This window comes from Maniola jurtina, chromosome 22, assembly GCF_905333055.1.
Source record: "Maniola jurtina chromosome 22, ilManJurt1.1, whole genome shotgun sequence".
NCBI classification, from domain to species: domain Eukaryota; kingdom Metazoa; phylum Arthropoda; class Insecta; order Lepidoptera; family Nymphalidae; genus Maniola; species Maniola jurtina.
The window spans coordinates 11,976,789-11,997,082 of record NC_060050.1 but is presented as its reverse complement, the minus strand read 5'-3'; the positions used below and the strand labels follow the sequence as shown (position 1 = coordinate 11,997,082).

General features: G+C 40.7%; 2 protein-coding genes across 2 annotated transcripts; one reads left to right on the top strand and one right to left on the bottom strand.

Annotated features, from left to right (window-relative positions):
* Positions 1-3,863: 3,863 nt before the first annotated feature.
* On the bottom strand, positions 3,864-13,331 carry LOC123876996 (zinc finger protein 660-like). The gene is made up of 11 exons (XM_045923471.1): positions 13,042-13,331; positions 12,552-12,792; positions 12,048-12,143; positions 11,244-11,333; positions 10,872-10,928; positions 9,185-9,344; positions 8,553-8,677; positions 7,821-7,940; positions 7,033-7,174; positions 5,088-5,232; positions 3,864-4,741 (listed from the first exon to the last, which is right to left on the bottom strand). The coding sequence occupies exons 1-11, from the start codon at positions 13,168-13,170 to the stop codon at positions 4,529-4,531; spliced, it is 1,518 nt and encodes a 505-aa protein (XP_045779427.1). The 5' UTR covers positions 13,171-13,331; the 3' UTR covers positions 3,864-4,528.
* A 485-nt stretch (positions 13,332-13,816) lies between these two features.
* LOC123876788 (protein phosphatase methylesterase 1) lies at positions 13,817-20,177 on the top strand. Its single transcript, XM_045923140.1, has 10 exons — positions 13,817-13,993; positions 14,599-14,800; positions 15,225-15,334; positions 15,713-15,870; positions 16,358-16,448; positions 16,921-16,986; positions 17,269-17,496; positions 17,773-17,930; positions 18,527-18,591; positions 19,038-20,177. Exons 1-10 carry the CDS (start codon positions 13,920-13,922, stop codon positions 19,134-19,136), a joined length of 1,251 nt encoding a protein of 416 aa, XP_045779096.1. The 5' UTR covers positions 13,817-13,919; the 3' UTR covers positions 19,137-20,177.
* The last annotated feature ends 117 nt before the right edge of the window (positions 20,178-20,294 follow it).

Sequence of the window (20,294 nt, the reverse complement as noted above, 5' to 3'; positions counted from 1 at the left end):
GCTCTAAGTGACATCGGGGCTGAGATATTTGAATTTGAAAAATTAAACTTGAACCATGAATACCGATTTCAAATTCACTTTCTAACTGAATAATATCTTTAAATATGTAGATATGACAATGAATAGGATCTATAAATATAAAATGATCTTATTTTGAGCTAAAAAGACCAAAGACTTGGAGGACAAAAGACATCAAACGAGCCTCAGAGAACCTCTGAATTCGCGTGGCGCAAGACCTTACCGTGTGGAAGTCCCTACAAGAACCTATATCAAGCAGTGACCTCTATTGGTTGATAATGATGATGATGATGATGATGAGAGCACGCAGTCCCTGTAATCTCCAGGCTATATACCTAAACAAAGTAAATTCTTCTCAAAGAATGATGGGACTGAATTCGGGACTTAAAACTTCGAGCATTTGCCCACCGTGCGCTGACCGTAGGTAGACGAACCCTGCGCTGTGATTGGCTGAGCTGTAAACACGGTGCTCCTCCATTTGTATTTTGGGAGACGTTCTATAGACAGTTCTAAACCACTACACAAAAGCTTGTTAACGATTTGGCTAGAGATCCCAGAGCCAAATTGACCCGACGCTACACCAAAAATGTCCCGGACGTCAGCCTTTATGAGATTAGTATGGCTCAAGAACAACAAGGCACCAGGTGATGACGGAATCACAGCAGAACCACTGAAAACGGATGGAAAACCAGTACATAAAGTCTTTCAGCGTTTGTGTAATCCCGCCATTCACGTCGCCATAGTGCCAGAGGCGTGGTACAGAAGCGTAGTGGTTCTATTCTTTAAAAAGGAAGATAAGGTATTGTTGAAGAATTATAGACCCATCTCGCTGCTGAGGTATGTCTGTAAGTTTGAAAGTCATCACGAATCGTCTCGCTCGTAGTTTTGATGACTGCCAGCCTACCGAACAAGCCGGATTCTGAATAGGCTTCAGTACAATAGATCACACCCACCCGATACGGCAGGTTATATAGAATGCAGGAAAGAATATATCGAACCATATCCTACGAGGCATCCTGTGTCTTGGCTAGGACCCCCACCATGGGACCTGGACGCTATGACACTGGCTAGTGTGTACTAGAGGAGGGTGGAGGCCGTTTACTGGAGGAACAACCGACTCCGATGGAAATATATGGGTGGCAGCGATTAGCGCAGACCAAGCTCCTCTTCTATTGGCAGAGCAGGCTCGAGTCACCCACAGCCGGTCACCAGACAATTGAGGTGATCCGTCCTATCCTTGAGGAGTGGGCGAAGAGGAAGCACGAAGCACTCACGTTCCACCTTGCACAGGTTCTTACGGGGCACGGGTGCTTTGGGAAATACCTGAGCAAGGTGGTGCGAAGAGAGCCCAGAGAGAATTGCCACCATTGTGGTAGTGCTTTAGACACAGCACAGTATACGCTGACAAAGTGCCCGACATAGACGCCACGCCAATTGCTGGTGGAAATTATGTCGTGGCTGAATCTATGGTGGACAGTGAGAGGGCTTAGAAAGCGATGGTCTCCTTCAGCGAGGAAGTAATGACGCACAAGGAGGCAGCGGAGAGGATTAGAGAGGAAGCCGAGAACTCTTATTCCATGCGCTGCTGGAGAATCGGGCGCAGGAGAGCTGCGCATGACCATTGCTTGCCCCCTTGAATAGGACCTACGGGTAATAGGCACGGGGAGTCTATTGCCCACGGGAGAGTAGGTTTTTGAGTTGGAAAACAAGCCCGTGTTTCCGGTGAGTCTTATACTGTGCGTTTGGGATCCCTTTTAGTCCCAGAGCGAGACTTGGGACACCAAAGTGGGTGCCGTTAGCTGGGTTGCAGTTGAATACGTTCATGTCCCTGTGCCCAGTAATAACGACCATGACGGAAAAACGTGGGGTATTAGTCGGTACCACCTCCCCGAGTGCGGTGGTATCCATGAGTATTTCCCTACGTAAAAGAAAAGGGTTATACAGAAGACTGAAGAGCATAATCGACCACTTTGCTTACCGTTTGTGGACTATGAGCCTTCAATTTGGTAGAAACTAGGGCTGTCTTAAGGTCGCTACAGAGACACCGAAACGGCTAATGGTATATCTAAGTGCTGAAGTGTTATATCCAAGTATAGGTGGGTCCATAAATGAACGTGAGGAAGACGAACTAAAATCATGTCTAATGCTCATGTCCCGTCCCATCCAGTAATTGTTAAGAGCCCTGCACTCGAAATTGTACTCCCCTCTTCCCCCTCCCACCCCTAACTCCGCCACTAAGTGGACAGACAACATCAAACGAGTCACAGGAAGCCACTGGATTCGGATGGCGCAAGACCGTGGCGAGTGGAAGCCCTATCGAGAGACCTATGTCCAGCAGTGGGCATCTATCGGTCGATAGTGATGATGATGACGATGCATTTTGGTGTGGCCATTGCTTGTGAGTCAAAAGAAAGCACTTTTTATTGCTTTTAGTGCGAACAATTACAAAAAGACATTGGGTGTAATCAATGGAATTTAACATATTAAAGATGGAATATCTCTGCCCCGATGTGAGTTAGCTATATATGTTACATAATATTTTTTGTTTGTTTTTTGCTGTTCTTTCATAAAATACCAGTTTTATCGGTGGCCGCTATCCTAAAAAAAGGCACCAATTTTACCCAAACCCCTTTATTTATGAAAAAATATTTTTAATAGAAATATTTTAGTTCTTTTTTTTTGAGCCTCTTGAGTGTAGCTTTTTATTTAATTAAACTTACACTAACTGACTGATTGATATATTGAAGTACATTACAAAATTGTATTCGGTCTAGAAACCTGAGATTTTGTATAGGTATAGGTTTTCGTAGGAGACCTCACTAAGAAACAATTTTGAAAAATATCACAAGTGCAGCTTAGCAGGTCGAGTTAGCTAGTTTGTATAATAAACTTGACAGTTTATATATACTCTATACTCTACGACAAACTCTAAACCATGCCTAAACAGTTACAATAATAAATTGAGCGATATATGCCAACTTTAGTGAGTTGAAAACTCACAAAAAATTACATTCGAGGTTCCAATAAGATCTTACTAATTTTCCTTTCTCATTTTGTCTTTAATTTGTTGTTTTGTTGTTAGAGAAATCATATTTTTTGTTATGCTACCGTTTTTATTATTTGTGGAGCTGATTGGTGAATCAGTCAACGTTTTGCAATATGATTTAGAAGACAATTCTGTATGTGTAAATAAATTATTTGAATACATTTTTGAATTTTATTTTTAAAATCCACTACCACCTGCCACTATCTGACTACCGTATACAAGGAACTACAAGAACCCCCTCAAGAAGCAGGAACAGCAAACAAAACACAAAAATCTAGATAGACACACTCAACGTAAGTTTCACTGTAATATCGACGCAGAGCATCCTCAGGCGATGTAGACGCCACAGTGAACAATTGCAAAGTTGCTTTGCAAGATTTGTGTGGACATTGCTTGCTTTTCCTGCTGCTAGTGGGAGGGCGGGCGATGCATATCGCTTACTGCACAGATTTGTCAGTTTTGGCGGATTATAGCGAATTAAGCTTGTGGTTCCTTGTATACCATGGATTTCAGCAAGGAATATTAACTTCTCTATCTAACAAAGAATTTTCTGGACTCGTATATAATGCTTATCAAAGGATATCCACTGTATCACTCAATTTAAAACCTTTCATCTCAACCTGTCGCGCTATAGTAAGAGCTTGTACTCTCCTCAACACCTAATGGGAAAATGCAGTAGCACATCCTTCACTAGGTGGATGGAAGATCTCGACAGAGTACTTCCAAGTGTTGGTTGTGACTTGTAGTGGTCCTGCAAGACACATTTCACACATTTGCCCATGAAATAAAACTTCAACAATAAAACCATGAAAACATTTATTTCATTTCAAAAATATTAATTTATCTCAATAAAATAATTTAACTTAAACTAAAAATAATTTCAGATCATCAAAATGTTATTAATTCTAAACAAAGAGATGGCTACACTAAAAGCCATCAATAAAACAAAATACAATAATATGTTCAAGTGTTGTCTTGTATTGTACCTAATAAATAAATAATTCAGGTACTGTATTTGAAGTAGGTGTTTCATCTGATTTTCGTAAGAGCCTACTATATTATTCCGATTTTCCAATAAATATGTATAATGCGTAAATAATGACTTCTCTCGCGCCATGTTAACTTTAAAAAGTACGATTATAGTCCTTATTTTAATGGCAATTAAATTTTACAGTATTCAAAATATGAAAAATTAATATCCCTGTACATTTGTGGTGCACTATTTTTAGTGCAGAAATACTCTCACATATAAACTTTTACAAAAAAAAAAAGAGTATTTGAGATTGCTCACATCACAATGATCTCTTATAAACATATCTATGCTTATAACACTAGTTGCATCACTTTGACATATTTTGCTGATTGTTAGGGTTCAGTACCTCAACAAAAGGAACCCTTATAGGATCACTTTGTTGTCTGTCAAGAAGTGTGTGGAGGCTCATGTTTTCCCTATTGCACAGATCGCTATGAGGCTTCGAACTTGACGCCGTCCGGGTATTTATTGAACACAGTGGGCGTCCTGTTGTCGTCAGGCAGCACCAGGCGGTAGTGGTCTGAAGGAGGCAGCGGGGCGTTGGGCTTGGCGTGGTCCTTGCGGAAGTGCCTGCTGAGATGGCTGGTCTGAGAAAACTTGCGCTCACAGATCTTGCACTGGTACTTCTTGATCCCCGTGTGGACCTGACAAAAAACGTTAAACGGTATATTAAACTTCCGTGTGTACCTGGCAAAGTAAATTAAATGGTATATGTATTAGACTCTGTGTGGACCTGACGAAGTACATTAAACAGTATATTAGACGCCGTGTGCACATAGTACTTTAAACGGTATATTCATTAATTTGAAAATAGGATTTTGAAACCTATTGTAATCCTAAGAAAACCCATACCATTGGTGACAAATGAATGAGTTTTAGGCCGGACGCACAACAGACGGAAGTACGGAAACCAGTCCAGAGAAGAAGCGATTGAGGCCCTCAACAGTAAGAACTAGGATAGAGAGAAATATGGTAGAGGCAGAAAGTTACCACTTTGTGTTGTTTGAGCGCGGAGGAGGTGTAGAAGGTCTTGCCGCACTCGCACAGGTAGTCCCTCTGTCCTTTGTGTCTCTTCAGGTGCACGTTGTAGGAGCTGCACGTCACGAAGCCTCGGTGACACTCCTTGCAGTTGTATCTGAAACGTCAAACACTACTGTCTGTCTGTCCGCATGCGACAAGTCTCTAGCTCGTAGACTGTGGACTAAATGAGTTACAAACCTGAAACTTTGATATTTGGTGTATGCAGTGTAAATTCAAATACAATTATTTGTTCAACAAGATAGCAAAGTTCATTTTTGTAGCGAGTGTCTAGATTGAACCCCGAGCGGGCGAAGGATTCTATAATAGAATAACAAGCGTAGCGAGTGAGGTCAGAATCCTTAGTGTAGAGAGGTATTCAAAGGCACAAGGAACAAAAACTTTGCTATCATGAGATACATACAACTTTTCACCTCAATAGCGAAAAAATACAAGATGTACAAAAACTGATTTTAATTATTGAAAGCAATAGTAATAAAGAATTCAAAAAGTTTTTATGAATGGCGTATGAAAATAGGCGTAGAAGATTTCGAACTTTTCTTGAGACAAAGTTTTTCTCTAATCAAAAATAAAGAGTTATTGTTTAAAGTAGCTAGTAGTAGGTTACCTGACTTCCTTATTGTGTATCCTGATTTGAATGGAGAGGTTGCCGGAGGTGGCGAAGGTCTTGTCGCACAGGTGGCACGAGTACGGCTTCTCCCCGTTGTGGGTGCGCTGGTGGACTCGCAAGTGTTACCTGACTTCCTTATTGTGTATCCTGATGTGAATGGAGAGGTTGCCGGAGGTGGCGAAGGTCTTGTCGCACAGGTGGCACGAGTACGGCTTCTCCCCGTTGTGGGTGCGCTGGTGGACTCGCAAGTGTTACCTGACTTCCTTATTGTGTATCCTGATGTGAATGGAGAGGTTGCCGGAGGTGGCGAAGGTCTTGTCGCACAGGTGGCACGAGTACGGCTTCTCCCCGTTGTGGGTGCGCTGGTGGACTCGCAAGTGTTACCTGACTTCCTTATTGTGTATCCTGATGTGAATGGAGAGGTTGCCGGAGGTGGCGAAGGTCTTGTCGCACAGGTGGCACGAGTACGGCTTCTCCCCGTTGTGGGTGCGCTGGTGGACTCGCAAGTGTTACCTGACTTCCTTATTGTGTATCCTGATGTGAATGGAGAGGTTGCCGGAGGTGGCGAAGGTCTTGTCGCACAGGTGGCACGAGTACGGCTTCTCCCCGTTGTGGGTGCGCTGGTGGACTCGCAAGTGTTACCTGACTTCCTTATTGTGTATCCTGATGTGAATGGAGAGGTTGCCGGAGGTGGCGAAGGTCTTGTCGCACAGGTGGCACGAGTACGGCTTCTCCCCGTTGTGGGTGCGCTGGTGGACTCGCAAGTGTTACCTGACTTCCTTATTGTGTATCCTGATGTGAATGGAGAGGTTGCCGGAGGTGGCGAAGGTCTTGTCGCACAGGTGGCACGAGTACGGCTTCTCCCCGTTGTGGGTGCGCTGGTGGACTCGCAAGTGTTACCTGACTTCCTTATTGTGTATCCTGATGTGAATGGAGAGGTTGCCGGAGGTGGCGAAGGTCTTGTCGCACAGGTGGCACGAGTACGGCTTCTCCCCGTTGTGGGTGCGCTGGTGGACTCGCAAGTGTTACCTGACTTCCTTATTGTGTATCCTGATGTGAATGGAGAGGTTGCCGGAGGTGGCGAAGGTCTTGTCGCACAGGTGGCACGAGTACGGCTTCTCCCCGTTGTGGGTGCGCTGGTGGACTCGCAAGTGTTACCTGACTTCCTTATTGTGTATCCTGATGTGAATGGAGAGGTTGCCGGAGGTGGCGAAGGTCTTGTCGCACAGGTGGCACGAGTACGGCTTCTCCCCGTTGTGGGTGCGCTGGTGGACTCGCAAGTGTTACCTGACTTCCTTATTGTGTATCCTGATGTGAATGGAGAGGTTGCCGGAGGTGGCGAAGGTCTTGTCGCACAGGTGGCACGAGTACGGCTTCTCCCCGTTGTGGGTGCGCTGGTGGACTCGCAAGTCCGACTTTATGGGGAAACCTGCACATTTATTGCATTCATGAATAGAGTGACTTATACATTGTGTCACAACATCAAATTTAATACTTTCATTGTAAGCTAAGTTTTTGCTTTCAAGATATTTTCTCTATACAATATGAGGTCTAGGTTGGATTACGCTTTCCGATAATACGCCTATGCACTCTTTGAAGAGGTTATTTACTTATTTATATTGTAAGTAAAAGTTTAGGTGCAAATTTCAATATTTTTGACACACACAAGCAGTTAGTCGTGCTCCAGCGCCAGCCGGTCGACGCGGACAGTTGTATCTTGAAACTTCTGTATATAGTGCAGATTCCTAAACGCTCCGTTATTGCGATTCAGCTTTACGTGTTCTACTTGAGCTTCAGCTGTAAGCTACTCGTGCTGCCATCTAGTGAAAGCGTCGTGAGTGGCGACTGGCTTAGGTTCGTATTGAGGACAGTTGATTGATGTCCTTGGTATGAGTGAGAAGTGAGTGTATTGATAAATAGACGGAATGACACACATCAAGTAAACCTTAGTGGTTCTTTCGTTGCGTCAAAAGCAGACTTCCCAAAACATTCCATATTTGATAATAATAAAGAAAGCGCTCTCTTTTTGCAACTGTGGCGACCGCCACATAAGTATCGGGAGATGTGATGCGGACCTTTCCCGCAGACCTGGCAGAGGAAGGTCTTGTCCCCCTTGTGCCTCTTCATGTGTATGGACAGCTGCGTCTTCTGCACAAAGTCCTTGAAGCAAATCGTGCAGCTGAACAACTTCTCTCCTGAAACAACCAACGTTCATAAGTCATCACCAACTTTTCTCCACAACTATTCACCACCTTCTACTAACTCTAATCTAACTTTTCGGAGTTATGTGTGATTTTAGCAGCTAAATATCACTACATTATGTGTTTCTTCACCTGTATGCCATAGAATTCTCCACATTGTAGTCTGTTTTAATGGATTTTTTTTTTAATTCTAATACAAGTTAGCTCTTGACTGCAATATCACCTGGTGGTAAGTGTTGATGCAGTATAAGATGAAAACGGGCTAACCTAAAAGGCGTATGGAAGTTTTTATTCAACCCATACCTCTTTCTAACTACACAGTATCCTACCAGAACGCTAAATCGCATGGCGGCACGGCTTTGCCGGTAGGGTGGTAACTAGTCACGGCTGAAGCCTTCCACCAGACCGGACCAGTGATTAAAAAATTAAAAAATTCCCCGCCCTGCCGGGAATCGACCTCGGGACCTCTTACTAATAAGCCCACAGCACTTACCACTGCGCCAGGAAAGTTGTCAAAATAGCGACTGTTTGTTCCTTGTATATTCCCAAATTGACTGACGATGTGTTGAGATGAATGTTGAGATGTGTACAAAGGTAATATCTCACCAGTGTGAACTCGTATGTGGTTGACGAGCCCCGCTCGCCGGCTGAACTGCTTGGAGCAGTATTCGCAGTGGTACGGCGTTTCGCCCGAATGGACCCTCTTGTGCTGGAACAGAGCGCTGTGACCTCTGCAACCAACGATACAAGTATGTTTACAGCGTTTTCAGAACTATTGCAAGAAGAACTGTAATTAATACCAAAAGTAACTTGTACAGTCAAAGGCCGTAAGTCGTTTAGCAGACTAGCACCTTAATGATCATATTCGCGTGGCACGGCTATCGCACGGTTACTCGTACGCAGCCCCATCATGTGCGAACGCACACAGACGTAATCACTTCCAAATGCAGTGGATTATCGTCAAGAATGAGCTCTCCGTGGCATCTACAGCGTGGTACAGGCGTTAGGTGTGTGTGGCGTGTTTATAGAAAAAGGTCATAAGTGCGACAGGTTTTTGATGCAAGTTTCGCGAAATTGCTACACGAATTCTGACGCCGACCGTACGCAAGTTTCGCGAAATTGCTACACGAATTCTGACGCCGACCGTACGCAAGTTTCGCGAAATTGCTACACGAATTCTGACGCCGACCGTACAAATGTGTTTAGTTGGAGTGAATCAAAGTTACATTCGCACTAACTTGAAGGTAGCGGGGCACTGGTCGCACTTGTAGGGGCGGATGTCGGTGTGGCAGATCTTGTGCGCCTTCAGGTTACTCTTGGTGCTGATGATCTTGCCGCACACGTCGCACTGGGACGGCATCTTGCTGTCCGGCAGCTGACATTCATCCAGGACATATTCTGGAATGGAGAAGTTTTCGTCATTAGGGTTCCGTACCTCAAAAGGAAAAACGGAACCCTTATAGGATCACTTTGTTGTCTGTTTGTCTATCTGTCCGTCCGTCCGTCCGTCTTGTCTGTCAGGGAAACCTATAGGGTACTTCCCGTTGACCTAGAATCATGAAATTTGGCAGGTAGGTAGGTCTTATAGCACAAGTGATAAATCTGAAAACTGTGAATTTGTGGTTACATCTTTAAAAAAAATTAAAATGTGTTTCAATTTTCAAAATAAGATAACTGTACCAAGTGGGTTATCATATTATGAAAGGGCTTTACTTGTAAATTTTTATTTATTTTTATGCATTATAGTTTTTGATTTATTGTGTAAAATGTCGGCAAAAATACCGAGTACGGAACCCTCGGTGCGCGAGTCTATCTCACACTTGTCCGGTTTTTCAATGAATTAAATACAAAATTTAAGTATAATAACAAAAATTTGAAAGAATCATTAAAATATCTCAACAAATAACCTTTTTAAGATATGGAACTTTAAAGCTGCGCTTGCAAGAGTAATTTGATCTCAGGCGGCGCTCCAGCGCAAGCGCAATAGCGTAATTATCACTATTACATAATTATTCTACAAATTATAAAAAAGGGCAATACGCGCAATTTATAATTTAAAACCGCGCGATTCCCTACGAGAGAAATTTAAGGAAATAGGTATTCTTACAGTAGCTTCTCAATACATTTACAATAATATAATTTTTGTACGACAAAACCTCCTCAGCTACAAAAAAATCGGTGATTTCCATGACAGGCCAACTAGAAATCGTAATAAGCTCGCAACTCCTACGCTCCGCCTCAGAAAAGTGGGAAAGTCATTTGTGGGAATGAGTGTAATATTTTATAATAAAATTCCACAGTCAATATTAGACTTGCCTTTACCAAAGTTTAAAAAATCCATTAAAAGTATGCTCCTGGCAAAAGCATATTACACAATCGAAGATTATGTAAATGATAAAAAAGCATGGATTTGACTCGCTCCAGCAATGCGCGGGTCTGCAATTGCTTGTATAGTATAGAATATTATTGTAAATTGCACAATTGAAAAGAGCAACCGCCGAGTTTCTTGCTGGTTCTTCTCGGTAGGAACGGCATTCCGAACCAGTGGTAAATTATTTGACGATTCAAAAGCACTTGTAAAAGTTTATTTGAATAAAAATCTATTCTATTCTATTCTATTCTATTCTATTCTATTCTATTAAGCAATTGACAATCAAAAAGTGTACAATGGTAACAACTCTGAATCAATGATTTGACTTTGACTTTGACTACTGTAAAATAAAAAATTACAGAACCAATAGCTAAAAAACAAGCAGTTGTACGTAAATTAACGTGAGAGCTCACGTGCGACTTACTGTTGAGCGATTGAGTGGTTTGTGGTGCGACGATCTGGGTTAGGCAAAACTCACTCAAAATTACATTAAAATAATTAATTTAATTCTAAATATAGTTATTTATATTTATCGAAGTTGTCTTTGGCATTACCTTTTCTTCTCCTGCCCCTTTTCTTAGGCAACCCGGTGTTCTCGCCATTGACAAGAGCTACAAAAACGACCTCTGATAAACAAATCATTATACAGCGTGTTAGACAAATCATGTAACATGTCAAAAAAGTATGTAGTACCAAATAGCGCCATAGATTCTTTCGTTGTCTTCGCTACTTGACAAACGTTCAAAATGTTTTTTTGAGTTCACAGAAGTTTTTTAAGTTCATTTCGGCGATCAACTGTTTGCAGGGTTGTCACGTTGGGTTGTGACCAATCACAAAGCTTGAGGTGGTACTTTCTCATCCTAACAGGAGACCCAAGTTCAGTAGTGGGCCAGCTATGGGTGGTGACTGCATATTATAATCTTTACCTTTAATATTTTTCTTTGGTATAGCGTCTTCATCTAGCAGTTCATCTGGTTCCCACAACTTATCATTGCCACTGCTGCTGTGATTTGACTCTGAAATACAAAATACCTTCAATGTACAGCCAAAGGCCGTAAGTCGTTTAGCACCTTAATTATCATATTCGCGTGGTATGGTTATATACATGATTAGGTGTGTGTGGCGCGTTCATAGAGAAAGGTCATAAGTGCGACAAGTTTTTGGTGCAATAGTTTTGCGGAATTGATACTCAAATTCTGAGGCTGACCATACAAGTCTACCATTTCTTCCTAATTATAAACAGTGTCAAAAATCTTCTAGCGAAAATTGACTGTTTTTATGTTTGGAATATTTTGTTACTATTTTTTTTATTATGTGGAAATAGAAATACAAAATGGTACGCTTTGTGAGCGACTTTTATTACAGATTTCATATATTACACTCAAAGACCGAAAACGCTCAATGGGCGAAAAAACAGCTTGCAAAGCATTGTGGCAATTGCAGAATGTCCACAGCAAAATTCGTGTTGTGGCTATCATGCTATAAATCCATGACATGTTGTGGCAATAAAGAAAATCCATGAGTTCTGAGCACTAAACTAAAACAAAATCTTAGCACCACAAATCTCCACCAAGTCCTACCCCTAGTGTTTTTGGAAAGCATGAAACCTTCTCATTCTGAGAGGAGATCCATGCTCAGTAGTTGGGTGGAGATGATGATACTAATTATACAATGAATGAAATATGGTACACTCACAAACAAGGCACAGTGCAAGCCTACATGATCATTACCTGCCAATGTTTTGTTGAGCTTGATTTCCCCGAGGGCCATGTTGTCATCCTCCGCATCCCAGCAACTGTCCACTGCTTCACTGGCATTCTCCGGCTCTACACAGCACAAATACATGCATTAAGCATTTACAAGTTTTAGTTTGAAACTGCCACTACTAACATTCTACAGTCCACAAGGTAATATTCCATTGTATTATTTACATATCAAAATATTTTATTAAAAAAAAACTGCAGTTTTTGCTGTCTCTTCTCAATAGAATCTGTTTTGGACCTGTGGTAGAGTATGGACATATTATCATAAGTCGCACAGGCTACATGGAATAAATAAGTTCATTTCATTTCATGATGAAGAGATGAAGATCAATACTTGAAAAGAGCAACTGCTGAGTTTCTAATTGGTTCTTTTCAGTAGGAAGGCCACTCTGAACTAGTGGTATATTCACTTGACGATTCCAACTTTCATAACACTAAACTTGTAACTGTTTCTATCAAAATTGAAGTTACCTGATTTAACACTATCATCAAAAACTTTGTTCTCCTTCAGCATCAGCTCCAGCTGCCGATCTAGCTCCTCACTCTTCACCTCCACATTGTCCCTCTCCGCTTTGGGTATAACAACAGTATCTAGGTAATGCCTTAGCGTCTGATCACTTTCTGTACATTGTATGTTGAATGCATAGCACCTCTTCAGTTGGCGGCTACAGTCTTTACAAATTAAACGTGGAAGGCCATCTTCTTCCACAGGCTGGAAGAAAACAATGTATTTTAAGCAAGTTACAATTCTGCCAAGATCTAAACTCAAGGTAAGTAGGCGTTTAATTCATACCGTCTATGATCTACCTTTCGTTTAACGATATACTCGTTATAATGACTAGTCTAACACTGCTTAAGCACAGTACAAATGATTAGCCTAGCACTATTATGGTTGCTGATAGTAACCTCAATGAAAGTTTTTTTTTTAAAGTAACAAGTCATAAACAAAATACATACGCACCGTGAGCTGAGTACAATGTGATAACATCTCGCAGTATAAAATATTTCTTTTCACATAATAACTTGTATAAATATCAAAGGTTTGTTTTGATGATTCAAGGCAGATCCTGCATATGCTTTTGAAATCCATAATTTGTATAGGCCACCGTAACGTTGGTCTTACAGCCCGATACTATTGTTAACGCAGTAATTATTTAAAATAATTAATTTGTAAAAAATTCCTAATTTAATTTCAATGTTATTTGTTGATTTGTTTGTTGGTTAGGTTGGTTATCTGACACTTGACAGCACTTTGACTTCTGACTTTGTCCAAACCATAGACTTTTATCATTAAAGGACATAAAGTTTTTTTTTTTTTTTTCTTTAAATCTGGCTTTACTCTGATTAGCCAATGTCAAGTTTGTGATATTTTCAAGTTATTGAATTTCAAGTATTGACTCCGTCTGCGCCGGCGCCCGCCGACATACGCGCGGCGCCCCTTTGGAGCGCTTCCCAGTCAGTTCTACCACCAAAAAACACCAACTAACACAAAAACCAGCCACTCTTAACAAAAAAAAAACACTCCAAACAAGCACAGCACGCGCGCCAGCAAACGCCATCACAGACGAAGTCAGGACATAAAGTACAAAATTAGATTCAGAAATGAGCAAATCGATTGCTTTTTCATGAAAACAGGAATCGATAATTTAAAATCGTTTTGTTTTCTGGATTTACGCACTAACATTGACATCAACTGGACCATAAGGACTGACGCTTTTTGACTTTGACATTGACATTATTATAGAAAATGAATGTTGGCGACGGGCGCGTTATTTTATTTTTATCGAAACTTTCTAAATAAATAAACGAATTTACTAAATTATTACAGAAACATTAACGATGTCCTCGTTACAGAAGACTATAATGAAGAACAAACTTCCACCCAGAATGCCCAGGACATCTGGTATATCTAAGTGAGTAAAAACAATTTCTTTTTGATTTACAACAAACAGTTTCATTAAACTGTTATTGCTGAATAAATTATGGTAAACAATTTACTTTAGTTGTATGTTATGTAAGTATGTATTAGTATGTTAGAATATTATTAAGAATAAAGATTAACCAAAACAGTATAAAACCTTTTTATAAATACAAAATTTTGAATGCTTCCTATTTGTTTTTTAAAGCAATCTAGACTGAAAAGCTAGAAAGAATCTCTTTTTACTTATGAAGAAAAGGATCCTCGCCTAAACCAAACCATATTCAATACATATATAAAAAGAAATGTCCTGACTCATCAACAGCCAGCCCAAATTCTTGGACCTAGGAAACTGAAATTCTGTGAAGAGGTTCCCTTTATAATGTAGACAAGGAATAAAGCCTGATTTTTGGAAATTCCCATGGGAATAAAGCAGCGCGTGGTCATATAGTGCTAATAATTTTATGTCTGTTTTATAGCATCTAGATAAAGAGATAACCTATCAGTTAATAAATAATATGTTAAAATTAAGTACAGTAAAAACAATAACATGAAGATTGAATTGGAAAGAAACATTTAAAATTGAATTTTTTGGTGTAGACTGGCACCGTTTGGTGGGGCTCGGCGGAAGGATTACTCCCCTATATCCTGGAAGAACTACTTTGAGAAGTATGTGGATGTAGAGATAGCGGCGGGGGTGTTCCGCGTGTACCTGTCTCCAGAGCCCGACCACGCGGAGCGGCCAAGGATAGTCACCCTGCACGGGGGAGGATATTCCGGGCTGAGCTGGGCTTTGTTCACAGTAGGTACAGCATAGTTGCATCATTAGCCAGTATGAATATTAAAAAATACAAATTACATCATTACTAGATGATGCCTACTCTGATACCCTAATCATAATACCATACCCTACCTATAATAATCTGATTATAGTTCACATCAATGACTGATTGCAGATGGCTTTGAATTATAAAAAAAAAAAATAGATGATCCTTACAATTTTGTGTTTTGACATTTTTTCTGAACAATTAGATGTTGCAATAGCAATCACACTATAATGAAATAAACTAGGTATTTGCTATTAGTATTTTAAATCAAAATTCTTAATAAACCTTTACACGTGCCTGTGCCCTCATGTAAGTTTGAGAGGACAACCAATAATTCATTTAAAATATTTCAATGATACCTGCTTTTCTGACTGACACTTACGCAAAGTTGTTTTCCAGGAGGAGATAACGAGCCTCATACACTGCCAGGTGGTGTCCATGGACATCCGCGGCCACGGGGAGACTCAGGCTCAGGATTGTGATGATCTGAGCATTGACACTTTAGTCAGGTAAATCTAAATCAGTTTATTTTCAGTAATGTGTGTTGTGCATCAATCTCATGTCAATCTCACAAACTACAAATTTTTTGAAAAAGTCTCTAGAGTAAAAAAGGGATACTTATAGGATCACTGTCTGCTTATTGTGTCTGTCAAACCAAGAAAATCGAAATCTATAGGGTATTGCTGTTGACTTAGAATTGTGAAAGGCAGGTAGCAATGTCTTATACTACAAGTAAGGGGAAAAATCCGAAAACTGAATTTGTGGTTACATCACAAAAAAATTAAAAAGGTTTTCAGAATCCTTTGTGTCCAAGTTCTACTCGCACTTGTTAGGGTTTTTGAATTATGATGTCTTGTTGATATTAATGAATGATTTCCGCACCGCAGTGACGTAGGCTCCGTATTGCTGAAGCTGTTTGGTGAGCAGATGCCGCCGCTCATCCTGCTGGGGCACTCCATGGGCGGCGCCGTCGCGGTGCGCGCCTCGCACCTGCCCGCGCTGGAGCCCTACGTGCAGGGTGTGGCGGTCATCGATGTTGTAGAAGGTAGATAGAGTACCTTTGATACCTACTTATCGTTATCCCACTTCGACTGTAAATCAAGAGGTCAGATACCACAGGGGTCCAACCTCTTTGTCTTAATTAGTTAGCCAAATTGTGATTGAAGAATAAACACCCAATTCATTCATTTTTATAAAATGGATAATGATATGTTAAGTATATGTACAATAAAGAAATGTGAAGTTGCATGAAATCAATTCCATGGTTTATTACAGTACTGATGACTGAGCGGGGAGCGCTGAGCTCTTATAAAAGAGAAGGCCCTGGTTATTCCCATCAGGGACAGCTTTGTGATTTCCCATTTCTAAATTGTCTCTGGCTTAGTCTAGTCAGTGGAAGGCTAGTTACCACCCTAACGGCAAAGCCGCAGTTACCTTTAAGGGTTAAGTTAACCCACTACGATCTTAGGATTGCATCATCACTTACCACCAGGTGATAACTTATGGAACTTAAAAGAATATGAATGTTGCAGGAACAGCAATGGAAGCCCTAGCGAGCATGCAGAGCTTCCTGCGCAGCCGACCCACGCACTTCAAGAGCATAGAACACGCTGTAGAGTGGTGGTATGCATCTGTCTTACTTTTTAAGGCTCTATGCTCAAACGAGGAAGCTTAAATCCAGATTTTTTTAAGGTTCCCTATTTCAAAAAGAAAAACAGAACCCTCATAGGATCACTTTGTTGTCTGTCTGTCTGTATATCTGTTTGTCCATTTGTGGTGTTTGTCAAGAAAATCTATAGCGGATAAAGGAAAATAGGTGAATTTGTGGTAACATCACAAAAAAAAATTAAGATGTGTTCATTAGTATTTTAAATTTTCGAAGTAAGATAACTATAAAGGTAAAAACTATGAAGGGAAATTAAGGGTTCATATGAATCATATGAATCATTCTAAAATAGATCTTTATTTATTTTTATGCATAATATTTCTCATTTATCGTGCAAAATGTCGGAAAAAATACCTGAGTATGGAATCCTCGGTGCGCGAGTCTGACTCGCACTTGGCCGGTTTTGAGTTGGTAATTATGGTTTTCCAGTGTGAGGAGTGGGCAAGTGAGGAACGTGGAGTCGGCGCGAGTGTCCATGCCCAGTCAGATTGTTAAGTGAGTAGCGCAGATCTAAGTTTTAATATTTATAATTTTTATGATAGTGAACCTAACCTTTACCTTTGAAAGAAAATAAAGAATTTTAAGTACATATCAAATTCTGCCAATTCCACAATTTTTGATATGTATTTAAATTGTTTATAAGTTTTAATAATAATTTTAACTTCCAAGTTGCCTGCTTCCACCTTAGGCTGGATCATCACTTACCACCAGGTGCGATCGCAGTCAAGGTCTAATTTGGAATGAAATAATTAAAAAAAAAACATTTGTTAATATCAGTTGCACAACGGGCGAGCTCGCCACGAAGGAGATAGAAGACTACAAGAGCGCGCCCCCCTCCCCCCTGCTGCCCAACTCGCGCGGCGTGCGCGCTGACGTCATCGCGGAGGAGGGGGAGGAGGGGGACGCGGACATGCGAGATGGGGACGGAGGGGAGGTGGGGCACGGAGCCGAGGGGGACGCGCCGCACTTCGTGATGCCCTCGTCGGTGGAGGGGGGCGGCATGAGGTGAGTTTTTGTTGAGATTTTTTTTTAAACTTATTAACTTGATTTACATTGTCATTCATAACTTAACCTAACTATAACGATTTTTCTTTTTGTTTTTTAAATAATTTTTAAAAATTTTCACCTACCTATCGGCCGGTGAAAAATTTATTTGTGACATTTGTGAAAAATCACAAAATCTAATTATCTTAAAGGTCCATAGATCTTTATGATAATTAGATTTTGTGATTTTTACTTGAAATGGATTGTATCAGAAAAAATTGAATTTTTGCCGTGCAGGTACCGTTGGCGCGTAGACCTGTCCCGCTCGGAGCGTCACTGGTCGGGCTGGTTCCTGGGACTCTCAGCCGCCTTCCTGTCCACCCGGGCCCCCAGGCTGCTGCTGCTGGCCTCACTCGAGGGCCTCGACCGAGCGCTCACCGTGGGACAGATGCAAGGTGACCGCGAATTGGGTACCCTGATCACACATCAATCTCAGTGGCAGGCCAGAACTTGAAGAAACAGTGTTATAGTTTCTCAATAGACAAATTAATCTCTTACCAAACTCGTTAAAAATAGTTCTTTAATTATGTTAACAATTTAATACGATTTAGCGTTTCAGTGCGATGCCGTGGCGAAACCAGAGCGGTATGGTTTTAATAAAAACTGCCACCAGGTTAGCCCATCAGGTGAGATTGTAGTCCAGGGCTAACTTGTGTCTGAATTAAAAACGCTTAGATACAAAGTACAGACGCCTTAGTTTAGCTAAGATTTATTATACTCTCAGCTACAGCTCTCAGCTCTTAGCTACAGCTGGTGACCACATATGAGACACGAACTCACCCAAAGTTAGCCGAACGATGCACGACAATTCACTAACACTAGATTTCGGTCGGGTTTTGGCAGAAACCGAAACTGGCAGAAGCTAGATTTTTCATCCGAAATTGAAATCGAAACAGAATCTTCGGTCGATCGTTATTTGTTTTTATTACCTTACAAATGTTTTTAAAAGTTATAATGGAATTTAGAAATGTGAAAGACTCCATTGTTTCAGGCAAGTTCCAAATGCAAGTGTTGACGCGGTGCGGCCACGCCGTGCACGAGGACTCTCCCGCCGAGGTGGGTTACTCATTTTCCAATTCCGATTTGATATTACTTTTCAAATTTTTTTGTTGGTATATCGTCTAGTCTAGTCGGGATTCCCACGGGATTCTTGAAGATCTTCTTGATACAGAAAATTTACATAGGCAACTTTTGATCCCGAAAAATCAAAGAGTTCCCATGGGTCTTTCAAAGAGCCTAAATCCACGCGAACTCGCGGGTATCATCTAGTTGATGATGACAGGGTCTTCTCCCGTTGGCCGAAGACTATGCGGGGGGTACTGGCCTCGAGGCATGGCCTCGTTACCCGGGTGAGGCGCAGGGCAACTTTGTACGCTGGTGGCGATCTTTAAGCCGGAATTTCACCGGCTAGGGCCCGCCATCTTGGCTTATGGCCCTAGTGAGCTTACTGTTTTCATCTAGTTGATTATACTAGCAATAATACTTCATTATTTCCCCTTTAGGTGGCGCGAGTGTTGGCGGCCTTCGCGCTCCGACATCGCCTCACATCTCCCACGGAGTGCGGGGAGCGACTACAACTCATTTCCGCGCCCGGATGTTGAAATGCAACCCACAAGAGATACAAACAAACACACATCGCGTCACCAAACTTGAAGGGCAATTTACACTTACATTAAAAAATTAACCTTGTCATTCTGCATTAAGGAATTCTCTATTAAAAACTAAATAAATAATTTCTAAACAAACCAACAAGTGAACCTATCACTTATTGGCTGATTGTTTTTAATTTAACGATCGTTTGTGACTGTCTAGATACTGCCATATTTTTTTTGCAATCGAGTTCAATGAAATCATTGTCAAAAAAGGTTCCTTGCCTGAAGAGTGCCAAGGGAACCCTAATACTAAGCCTCCACTGTCTCTCAGCGGGCTGTAGGTATAGATAGTGTTGAAATTTTTTAGTGTGCATTTATTTCTATTGGCCGCTGTAGCAACAAATAATAAATATTTCAAAATGACCACCATGCAAACCAAAAAAAATAATAACAAGAACATAGTATCTTGTAAATGATACAGAACCCTTCGTGTGCGAGTCCGATTCATACTTGAGCGGTTTTTTTTAATTATATTTACCACAAACGTGCAAACTAAACTCGCTAAGTCCACATTTTCAAGTTTCGTGATGCGTAATGCACTAATGAAAACACTTTCAAAAGCAAATCTATCTATTTGTACGAACAAATTGTTTAAAAAAAATAAACGCGACTGTTCAGGGGAAATAATTGTATAGATACTTAGGTAGTTTTCGAGGATATATACAGAAAGAATTGAAGCAGTGAAATACATTTAAATCTTAGAATATTTTTTCAAATGAGAAAAATATGCTAGATTGAGCTTATAAGTTATTTAGTATCATTTTTTGCAATAAAAATTAAAGAAGAGAAAAAGTTGCTTATTTTCAAACTCACTATTAATAATAATATAATTAATTTAAGAATTCAGCTGAGATAACAACTCAGGCTTTTATTTTAGAAGATCATTCATATGTAATCATTTATTCTATGTATAATGCGAAAGTGTATGTATATTCTATATGTTTGTCATTTTCATTAGATATTCTATCCTATATCCTGGTGACGTATTTAGTTCTTATCCCTGAAAATCATAGGATACTTTTTATCCTTCAAAATCATAAGGCAATGTCAAAATGGCGGCGGATTTCTTTAGTTTTCAAAGTCCGCCATTTTAATATTGCAGTGAAT

Excerpts from the sequence above, each read along its gene's own strand:
- LOC123876788 (XM_045923140.1), top strand. The coding sequence starts at position 13,920 with ATGTCCTCGTTACAGAAGACTATAATGAAGAACAAACTTCCACCCAGA. Across the intron at positions 17,931-18,526 it reads CACCGTGGGACAGATGCAAG|GCAAGTTCCAAATGCAAGTG; the intron begins GTGACCGCGAAT and ends CCATTGTTTCAG. Across the intron at positions 18,592-19,037 it reads ACGAGGACTCTCCCGCCGAG|GTGGCGCGAGTGTTGGCGGC; the intron begins GTGGGTTACTCA and ends TTTCCCCTTTAG.
- LOC123876996 (XM_045923471.1), bottom strand. The coding sequence starts at position 13,170 with ATGGATTTCAAAAGCATATGCAGGATCTGCCTTGAATCATCAAAACAA. Across the intron at positions 11,334-12,047 it reads GCTCAACAAAACATTGGCAG|AGTCAAATCACAGCAGCAGT; the intron begins GTAATGATCATG and ends TTTGTATTTCAG. Across the intron at positions 9,345-10,871 it reads AAGGGGCAGGAGAAGAAAAG|AATATGTCCTGGATGAATGT; the intron begins GTAATGCCAAAG and ends TCTCCATTCCAG.